Source organism: Haliotis cracherodii, unplaced genomic scaffold, assembly GCF_022045235.1.
Source record: "Haliotis cracherodii isolate W230 unplaced genomic scaffold, xgHalCrac1.p SCAF_6, whole genome shotgun sequence".
NCBI lineage: Eukaryota > Metazoa > Mollusca > Gastropoda > Lepetellida > Haliotidae > Haliotis > Haliotis cracherodii.
In genome coordinates, this window is record NW_027266319.1 from 49,524,961 (window position 1) to 49,536,437 (window position 11,477).

An 11,477-nucleotide genomic window follows, 5' to 3' on the forward strand; every position below is an offset into this window, starting at 1 on the left:
CACAGACAGCTGTACTGATAGTGAGGGCCATTTAGCTGATGAAGGTGTCAGTCTAGAAAACACAGACAGCTGTACTGATACTGAGGGTCATTTAGCTGATGAAGGTGTCAGTCTAGAAACACAGACAGCTGTACTGATAGTGAGGGTCATTTAGCTGATGAAGGTGTCTGTCTAGAAACACAGACAGCTGTACTGATAGTGAGGGTCATTTAGCTGACGAAGGTGTCAGTCTAGAAACACAGACAGCTGTACTGATAATGAGGGTCATTTAGCTGATGAAGGTGTCAGTCTAGAAACACAGACAGCTGTACTGATAGTGAGGGTCATTTAGCTGATGAAGGTGTCATTCTAGAAACACAGACAGCTGTCCTGAGAGTGAGGGTCATTTAGCTGATGAAGGTGTCAGTCTAGAAATACAGACAGCTGTCCTGAGAGTGAGGGTCATTTAGCTGATGAAGGTGTCAGTCTAGAAACACAGACAGCTGTACTGATAGTGAGGGTCATTTAGCTGATGAAGGTGTCTGTCTAGAAACACAGACAGCTGTACTGATAGTGAGGGTAATTTAGCTGATGAAGGTGTCAGTCTAGAAACACAGACAGCTGTACTGATAGTGAGGGTCATTTAGCTGATGAAGGTGTCAGTCTAGAAACACAGACAGTTGTACTGATAGTGAGGGTCATTTAGCTGATGAAGGTGTCAGTCTAGAAACACAGACAGCTGTACTGATAGTGAGGGTCATTTAGCTGATGAAGGTGTCTGTCTAGAAACACAGACAGCTGTACTGACAGTGAGGGTCATTTAGCTGATGAAGGTGTCAGTCTAGGAACACAGACAGCTGTCCGGAGAGTGAGGGTCATTTAGCTGATGAACATGTCAGTCTAGGAACACAGACAGCTGTACTGGTAGTGAGGGTCATTTTGCTGATGAAGGTGTCAGTCAACACAGACAGTACATGTACTGATAGTGAGGGTCATTTAGCTGGTGAAGGTGTCAGTCTAGAAACACAGACAGCTGTACTGATAGTGAGGGTCATTTAACTGATGGAGGTGTCAGTTGCTTCTGAAGTCGACGCCTCCTTAGAACGGCGAGGATTCTGGTGAATGAGTTGATATAGATTACAGCAATAATTGAACCAGATACGTACTACACTCGATCCCCTTGATATCGTCCAGGGCGTACCCTACAGTCCAGTAAGCGTCGTCCGGTTCATTCACCTCAATGGCAATCTAAATCACAACAACGTACAAGGAACAATTAATACCGGTTGTAACGGGCACTGACAGAAAACCGTAAAAAAAGTAAATATTGATATACTGTGTTTCTTTCGCTTAAATGTTTGAGCTTAGTGTGCCCATTGTAACGATACACATACATTTTGACCGAGAACATGAAGGATATATTGGATAGCAAATTAATACAATACGTATCATGATACTTGAACGTCGGGTCAAACATTGTTTATGTCACGGATAGAGTAGTAATTCATCAAGTAATGTTGTTATCTTTCATCAAAGTAATGTTGTGCAATCTTTCAACAAGTAATGTTGTGTAATCTTTCAACAAGTAATATTGGGTAATCTTTCATCAAGTAATGTTGTGCAATCTTTCATCAAGTAATGTTGTGTAATCTTTCAACAAGTAATGTTGTGTAATATTTCATCAAGTAATGTTGTCTAATCTGTCACTGATTAATTTAGCGTAATCTTTCAACAAGTAATATTGTGTAATCTTTCATTAAGTAATGTTGTGTATTCTTTCATCAAGTAATGTAGTGTAATCTTTCATCAAGTAATGTTGTGTAATCTTTCAACAACTCAAGTAATGTTGTGTAATCTTTCATCAAGTAATGTTGTGAAATCTTTCAAGTAATGTTGTGTATTCTTTCATCAAGTAATGTAGTTTAATCTTTCATTAAGTAATGTTGTAGACTTGTAGTGTAATCTTTCATCAAGTAATGTTGTGTAATCTTTCAAGTAATGTTGTGTATTCTTTCATCAAGTAATGTTGTGTAATCTTTCATTAAGTAATGTTGTATAATCTTCACAGACGCATCAACTGCCTGTGTCCATGTCTGCCTGTCCTCCAGGTTTTCTAACTTCTACGATTACCTTGTATGAACATGATTTGTTGATACTCAAGAATTGGTGTGAAGTCAGGTTTTGGGGTGGATGTTTTTTGTTTGTTTGTTGTCTAACGCCGCACTCAGCAAAATTCCAGCTATATGGCGGCGGTTTATACATAATCGAGTCTGGAATAGACGAACTAATGATTGACATCATGAGTATCGATCCACGCAATTGGGATACAATGACATGCATCAACCAAGTCAGCGAGCCTCACCGCCCGATCCCGTTAGTCGCCTCTTACGACTGAAGACCTTTTCTAGCCCGGATCTTCACGGGTCTATCACGAAGTACCGCACCAGTTATGTACAGAACCAGGTACCGATATCACTATCGGAACCTACCATGCTAACAACTTACACGTCGCTGTAGTGTCAGTCAAGTATCACGATGTCTATACAATAGTACCCTATGTAATGAATCGAGGCATCCATTAGAGCTACGTATTTGATAGTTCAATAAAACATAGGTTTTCGTAACCTTGTATTTTGAAGCCTATTTTGAAGCAAACGACAAACGACTTTAACCAAATCCCTGCCTCGATACGACAGCTTTAAGCTTAAATTTAAATGTTGACATTGCTCGGAGGTAACTGAGTTATCTCTGCAGCTGATTGTAGGTTGAATAAGTTGTTCCGAATGATGGCACATTCCATCCCTAATTCGTCCATGCTCATGTGACACAGTTTATACAAGAGTGAGTTATGTTTTAGGACGCGCATGGCAGTAGTTCAGTTATATCACAGCCTTTCAGCGTTTGGGACGAAAGCCTGCTGTGATGCAGGTCTTATGCATGTTCCCAACGTTTTTCTTCGTAAATATTCCTGATATTTCCCAGAAAACTTTTCCAGAGAACTTAGACCTTTTCCAGACTGTAACAGTATTATACGGCCTCCATTATAACAACTTGGGGTGGTGTGTAAACTTTATAAACACCAATGAAAAAGTCTTTTTTCGATTTTTTTTTTTATAGAAAACGTATAAACGTGCCGTATTAGTGAATCCCAAGTGCACGGGTTGGTGCTGACAAACCCAGAAACATAATCGGGACGAACAGGATACACTTGAACCTTATCGATTGCGTATTTACCGTAGTTCGTGGAATAAATAAATTGCAAGTGATTGCATGGCATTTTCCTGACAGGCTGAGTATAGAATTGGCGGGGCTTGTGTTGCATTATTGTATTGAACGATGTCACTGAATTTCTTATTTTGACACATCTTTTTGTATTAATGATCAATTAAGCAGTCTTCTAAGTTATCATTCTTGGCGTATTTATTTCTTATTTATAAGAATTAACTGTAATAAGTTTTGAACATAAAAATCTATGTACTTTGAGGTAATTTCCACAGTGTGCACACACGTTTTCATCAAGTGAATAACTCCGTTAACGCAAAATCATATTGAAATCAACTTATAAATAGATAAGATAAGCGCTGTTATCTGAACACACATTAAGATGAAAAAGGGGTAAAGCGGCACCGTTCAAAAGAGAGATCTTAGGGCGGCGGCTTTCAAACTAACATTGACTTACGATAGTCTCAGCCCTAAGATCGCTAACATGTTTAAGAAGGGATCGACCATTTCATAATTTCATATTCTAATGGGTGTGTGTGTTTGTGTGTGTGTGTGTGTGTGTGTGTGTGGTGGTGGGGGGGGGGGGGACTTTTGTCTTGAGATGAGAATTTGTTTAGCTACAGCTGCAAAAACAGATATTTTAAACAAAAATAAAACGATGAGGATATTATATTTTTTGTGCAGACCATTTCTTTTTTTCAACAGTCTAAAGCATCATTAATTTTTCAAAGGACAATTTATTTTTTTCGATAGCCCCCCCCCCCCCCCCCCCCCCCCCAAACACACACACACACACACACATCCCCCTAAAATATCTAATGGTCGAACCCAAAACGTCCATGAAGTAGTTACCTGGTAATCGCCAAACTCCGTGTACTTCTCAATGTCTACAAGCATCCTGTTCCACGACCGGCCCTGCGAGCCATCCACTGACCACAGTTTGATCCTCTCCCCGTACTTGATGATATACAAGGTCATGGTGTTGAGACTCTTGGACCCCATGTGGTAGAACATTTGTACGTAACAAAGTCGTCCCGAGGAGGGCGGGGAAAGAAGGGTGGTGTTGGTGTGGGGGTTTATAGGGCGCACGGCGTACATGAAGTGACCTTGGATCAAACAGATAAGCAGATAGTTACTATTATATTAATGCATACAGGCAGAAAGCGAAATTACCGCATGTCCGGAAGCCCGTGGCTACTTTCTTTTCTTTCCTGGGTAGTGAAAATGAAACCTAGATAGCCCGACTGACTGACTGACTTAATTTCCTACCTATGGATCCATAATATACCAACCTTCCTCCCTCTTCTCAAATAGAAAATGTTCAATTGAAAAAAACAATTTCTAAAAAGAATAATGTATCGTTTAAACTAGTTCTGCAAGTGACAGAAACCCTAACACTAGTTCTGCAAGTGACAGAAATCCTTACACTAGTTCTGCAAGTGACAGAAACCTGTTTCATTATGACTGAAAATGTCACTCTAACCTTGTTGAAATCTGAAATAATTTCTCCCTTGCTTCTTCGGAATTGTCATACTATTTGGTAGGGTGAAAGGGGTTATTTTTATATGAAATGGCTAGTAAAAATATCTAGTTAGCCCGTCCGGCTAGTGCTGATGAAAAAAACATTTCTCACACTGCATACATGGATGTTATTTGTCGCGAATAGATGAAAATTTCAGTTTCTAATGCGCCCTAACAAAATATCAATTCACATTATGGTTTACGATCATCCCTAATATTAGTAATATATCTACGTACGACCAAAATGAATAATTCATAAATCTTGTATATGCATATACCTTTAAAAAATGTATGTTATCTTATGATCATTTACGAGTGAAAATGAGTGAAACACACCAGAATAATACATTGTATCGTATCATGTATGTAACACCCATCCAGTTTCATTCATTAATTGTGCGTTAATTTTACGCCTCCTTTAGCATCAATGCACATCGCAAACCAATCGGAAAACACATTCTTGTATTTGCACAAATTTGAGGTGCGCGGTATTGCCGGTAAACCATGATATGAAATACGAATGAATACGTATCACAATACGTTTGAAAAATACGGGTAAATTGCGTTTTCCTAAATCATGCATTTGTCACCTTGTTGGCAAAGTCTACGTAAGTGACAAGTTGAATCTAAATTATGATATACAGAAATTAGCGACATATTCCTGTGATCAAAGAAGCGAAACTATTCGCGATTAGCTCCACTTGCATTGTGACAAATCAACAACTATCAAAATGGCGGACTAATACGAATTGTCAAAAATGTGCATGGTAAGGTTTTTATTCAAGTTCATAGCAAATTACAGATGGAAGAACGCATGCAATATATCATGGTACTTATCGCAATACATGAATCATTATTGCAATATATTGCAATACTTAAGTCAGGCCAATACCTATGACTGGGACTCGAAATGTTATTATATATATAATAATTCTTCCGCTATGAACATTACATACTGTTGAACGAACTTCTAGATGATCATTTCAGTGCAATGGAAACTGCTTTCTCTCATCTTCACCTGGATCAATGGTTTAAATATCTATCATACATTGTCCAGTAAATTATACCATACATCATACTCACATATAGCAGTAAGTAAATGTGCCTAGGGACCAGGCATCGGTGTTGGATTGAATATCATAGGTGTCAACGCATGCGTATTATCAAGAGCAGACGACAGTTGTGCGTGGACGAGTACATTTCATATCGTGTAAACAAAGCGTGCAACTTGAGTGAAATATATTCGACATCAGGAGATGACTGTTAACTTCGTTATATAAACTATATTTTCAAGAGGACTGTAAATTGAGTGGATGATACACACTAAATTCTGTGATCTTAGAACAATTCCTTTCAAAACAAAAAGTCCAACACCCCTGTAAGAATTGGACGCGTCCTCTCAACACTTAACCTGTATTGGCGAATAATTGAAGGTCGTTGTGTTTGTCATGACTGTACATTGGCTAATGCTAAATGGTGGATACAGGAAAATTATAATACTTCCACGAGGTGAACAACAAAATCAAATCAATGTTGGTTCTCGTTTAACTATCGCCTAGCATGGTGACGGGTAACAATGCAGACAAGTTCTGTTGCCATGAAGCCAGTGAAAGTATGTATTTTACATGTATGTGCTAAGCAATGACCGCTATCTGTAAACTGAATCATGTATGTCTTATCTATCAGATGCTTGTTCTCATGGCGACATGCTCAGACTTTAAATAAGTTAAATGTTTCCCGGGCACATGGGAGTAGTGCGTTATTTATGAAAACAAGAGTGATGCGGGAAAAGCACTTTTTATCACTTTCCCCACCAAGAAAACTAACAAACACAACTTGGCACACACTGAAATCGGCTATTTAGTATATCATTACTATATCATTTGTCAAGCATGTCATTTAATGGGTAACAGAGGGAAATTTTAGAATATTATTTCACTTGCAATAAAACTCACTGACACTCCAGTGGTTAAATTTCGTTCGTCTCGCCAAAGTTCTGGGTTCGAGCCCACACATGAGTAAATTGTGTCTATTTCTGGTGTCCCCAGCCCTTTTTGGTTTGGTTTGGTTTGGTTTGTTGTTTAACGCCGCACTCAGCAATATTCCAGCTATATGGCGGCGGTCTGTAAATAATCGAGTCTGGACCAGACAATCCAGTGATGGATATCATGAGCACCCGATCCTGTTAGTCGCCTCTTACGTCAAGCATAGTCGCCTTTTACAGCAAGCATGGTTTGTTCTATCCCGGATCTTCACGGGTCGTCCTCCGCCGTAATATTGCTGGAATATTGCTGAGTGCTGCGTTAAACAACAACAAAACAAAACAAACCTAACAATTTCAACTTAATCATTCTTGGATCATTTACCTGTCATTCTGTAAACATCCTGTCAAGGCAGTTCTTTTCTTGTACATTATCTCTACTCCCCGTCCATAGACGCAAATAGCTTGACCTATGACGTTTGACCTTTAGTTGCAGACGTAAGTTTGTTTGTTGTTTAACGCTGCACTCAGCAATTTTCCAGCTATATGACGGCATACGTTACTAAACCAAACAACCTATTTTCAAATATATATAAAATATATTCAATTATCGGACAATAGTAAGCCAATGATCTCTCTGTTGTAGTTCAGCTGTGTAATGGCGGGCTGGTGTACATGTTCTGGCTACGGGCAGATAATCCATTTTCACCGGAACTGAAAGACGAAACTCTTTTACCACCAGTCCACGCACGAAAGTCTTTCTTCCAAGGAATCAATGCAATTACCGTGTACGCGATCTCATAGAAGCAGGGTCGTATTTATAGACACCGTGAGGATGTCACAATGCATCCTGCATTGTTTCTTCATCTCCCAGCACTGTCTGAACTTGGGATGTTGAGGTAAAAAGCTGACAGACATCAACTGTGACCAAGCTCACTCACTCACTCACTCAACCATTCACCAACCCACCCATTCCTTACCATCAGGAGCTCCAGTGGTGTGGTCGCCATCAGGCCCAAAGGCCAGCAGTTTGATGTCGTAGTACTTCTGTTTCTCCACCGCCTCGCCCCACCTCCACTGCATGACGTCAAACAGTCCAGGGGTGTGGTCAATCTCCACGGTGTACCCGCACAGTGTCTCGTTCTCGAACGTGCAGTCCAGATTGGACGCAACTACACAACACCACAAACATAAACAGAATTCACGGCACTTTTAACATTTAGATGTTTGGCGGTGGCCTTTGTGATACTGTTCTTTTGAGGAAATATACCACTAAAAACAAGTTAAGAACCACCCGATTCGTTCACATTACTATAGTTAATCTGTCATGCCATGATAGATCACGGACACTTAATACTAAATACTCTATATTTAGGGTCCATGGGTAGATTAACTAAAGTAATGTGAAAGAATATGGCATGGCATGACAGGATAGCAATAGTAATATGAACTAATTGGGTGGTCGTTTTTGGAGTAGTACATTATGTGAAAGCATGTTGAATGGGTATCTTCCGTTATTGAACAGGGGACTAGCGTGGAGCGTGAAACGTTCGTGTCCTGGGTTTTCTGTCCATGCACCTCGACACAGACACTGAAGATGTTCACCTATAAGAAGTGATTTAAGTTTCCTTTTCACAGGAGAAAACTCAAGCAATGCTTTACCCATCGTACTCGTAGCATGACGTTTCCAACTAGAACCCGATCCGGTCGCTCGAGAGCAAGTGAACACACAGATAACAGGCCCACCCCTGCTGTTGTTATCGACTGTGCGGGTAATGCAGGTCCACTAATTCAATTGTCATGTGCTATATCTTAAATGTGTGAAGCCTGTCGTTAGACGAAATAGGTAAGTTGTTATCAACAGAAGTTTGTTACTTGTTTCCACGGTCCACCAATCTAAACGCCAATCAAAGACTTCAGAACTGTATATAATTATCTAAAGACGTATTTGGATAGTTAGCTTACCTTGCCCCGGATAAGCGAAGGCGACTAGGGCCACGACCGGGATGGTCCACATTTTTCTGAGGGGTGAGAGGTGAGATGTCATGAAATGGTAAAGGTTTGTTTTTTCGCTATGAATTATATATGTACTCGTTGAAGAAACTTTGGTTCCATTCTTGTTCCGGTCGTGTCATTACGGGATAATCGGATTGATCGTCTTGTAGTTTACGGAAAGATGTGAGTGGTGACGAATGATTTTGTTGTTGCAAAGATGAGGCGTTACGAGTGTAGTGTTGCAAAACCTCCCAGGTAGAGGGGTTCGTCATTGAGTTATAAACCTCTGACGAAGTCACATTACAGTAACAGAAGGTTCTTCTAAATGTTGATAAACTTCCAAGGCAGGCAATATCAACAATGCCCGGGACCTGATGAATACATTTCAATTGATTACGATTAACGTTTTATAAACTTGCCTCTTAATGTTAAGACAATTGTTTTTGATGATTGGTTAAAAGTCATATTATGAGAACAATCGAACCTGCAACCTCACATATCGTGTTAAGTTTAGTAACCCACTATTTTCCCACTGAGCTACCGGGACAGGTATTCAGTTTTTCATGCAATGACTCCAGCTGGTCCATGCTGCACATGTGTTTGTTCTCTCGCACGTTTTGAGCGAATTTCTTTTATATCGCGATACACTGTATTGTTTCATTATAAGGTATGTCGATTTTTTTCTGGCATATCTTGCATTTAGTCTGTTCGTAAGTTGAATAAAACACGCCTTCTCCGTTTTGATTGAAAATGTATAACCTTTTCCCTCACTCGCGATTTTACACTTTCAACCAAAACCTCAGGAGCGTGTTTTGTCCTATACATAATGTGATATAATAAAGGAAATCGATGGCGGTATAATTAGGTTTATTTCACGATATGATTGGGTTTATTTAGATCGACCATTAAGTTGATTTATAACGCCGTTTTGAACAGTATTTCAGTTGTATAACGGCATGTGACCTTGATAAGGCAAGGATGCTAGAAATAATCTATGTCGTATCCACGTACCAACGTAGTGAAACCAACACACACAAAAATATTGATGACAATCCGGGGATCATGCGAATGGAGTTCGAACCCACTGTTAGCGGATTCTGGCAACGACTTCATCTCCAGAATCTGGTCTATCCATGTTGCTTGTATTGCGCAACTAATCACTCTCAAATGAAACAAAACGAAATTGAGTCACTCTTTAAGTTACCGGTAATGGGGTGGGTGTTGTTTAAAATGAGATAAATCTGTTTGTTTTCGCTGAGAAAAAATATCATCTTGATAAAATAAAGAAAAATGCTTTAAATGCATAAAATGTCATTAGAGCACGCTTCGGTATCTTCAAGTGTAGTACACTCAGGTCGATGAACTGGTCATGTTATCGTGTTCTGATAAAACTTTCATAGGATCTAAGGTAGACTGGTGTACTGCGGTATTCAGCCATCAAAGCAGTGCGGTCAGTCTGGGCTTAGCGTTGAATCTTTGTCATAGGAGCAAAAACCTTTCGGCCTAAATAAAAAAGTTTAAAAGTTTATAACAAAATATGATAGCGGCGACTAAACGTCAATTGATTTCTTTAAAAAACAAGGGACAGTAACAAAACAATAATAACATTTTGAAAATATGTTATCGAGTATATTATATTTCTAATATACATTCTTGAGTTCACAGTTTGAAAATGGAAGCTTTTAACAGTTCGTCCTTTTTTATGTTATTTTACTTTTTCAAAACGAGAGTTGATCTCGCCAAAGTGTTATCATTTAAATATACCTTTAATTGGAGTTTAACGACCCTCTTATCGGTATTCCAGTCACACGTGACGAGTCAGTCTGTTGTTTAGTATGAAAGTCTTAGATGGCCCAAATCATAGGTATACACCACAGTGAGTGAGTGAGTTGGGTTTAACACCGCTTTTTACAGTATGTCAGTTATATCATGGCGTGCCAGCTTAATGTGGGAGGAATGTCCCAAGTGATGCCGGTCTGAGACGTTTACCACTTCGGTGAAACACACGAGCACGGGTATGGTGCTGACAAACCTAGAAACATAATCGGGGCGAACCGGGATTCGAAACAATAAATCACAGGTTTCTGGCGTGCCCAAGGGATGCAACACTGCACAGCGAATTGCAGCGCCTTAGACGATTGGGCCACCCGAAAAAACCTACGAACACATGTAGGAACATGTGTAATTCTTGGATTCGAACCCAAAGACCTTCTATCTACCGTTTTATTTCGTAATTATTTTCTCTACATTCACATAAAGAAATGAATTCGGTGAACGTGTTATATTCAAATGGAAAACAAAAAAGGAAATTTCCTGGTTAGTTACCGATTTCTTAAATTTTAAAATAAATTACCATCTGTTTAATTAATTTCTGTATCGCTGATGTCTTTAGCAATATGCTTACAGATTTCAAAACATTCATCGTAGAATAAACTTAAGGTCGTTCACAGATTTGCCACAATGGTGCTGAATTCCTACCTTTTTCTGTGCTGGAGGCGAAAAAATATGCCACGTAACGTCAGCTGATAACGCCGTGAAATGCCATCTGATGTAAGTTCGTCACGTTCGTTTCTGATATAAACTATGTACAGTTCTCAAGATTACGATATATACGGTCATTGGCTGGAATAAATCGTTAGGAAAGACAATAGGTTGTAAAAAATGAGTGAGTGAATATTGTTTTATTCCAGCAATATAAGCATGTAAGCATTTCAACGAGCATGAACAACGATCCCCGTCATCAGGGTGAAAACGTACCCAGTTAAGTCACTGAGTCTAG

General features: G+C 39.4%; 1 protein-coding gene across 1 annotated transcript in view; it reads right to left on the minus strand.

The window, feature by feature from the left end:
- Positions 1–11,232, minus strand: part of LOC139446107 (fibropellin-1-like) — a 35,873-nt gene extending 24,641 nt beyond the window's left edge. Inside the window, exons 1-5 of the mRNA XM_071227385.1 lie at positions 11,177–11,232; positions 8,669–8,724; positions 7,684–7,875; positions 4,054–4,307; positions 1,146–1,227 (exon numbers count right to left, since the gene is read on the minus strand). Of these exons, the coding sequence (XP_071083486.1) occupies positions 1,146–1,227; positions 4,054–4,307; positions 7,684–7,875; positions 8,669–8,720 (580 nt within the window). The 5' untranslated portion in view covers positions 8,721–8,724; positions 11,177–11,232. The remainder of the gene's footprint in view (positions 1–1,145; positions 1,228–4,053; positions 4,308–7,683; positions 7,876–8,668; positions 8,725–11,176) is intronic.
- Between the last annotated feature and the right edge of the window lie 245 nt (positions 11,233–11,477).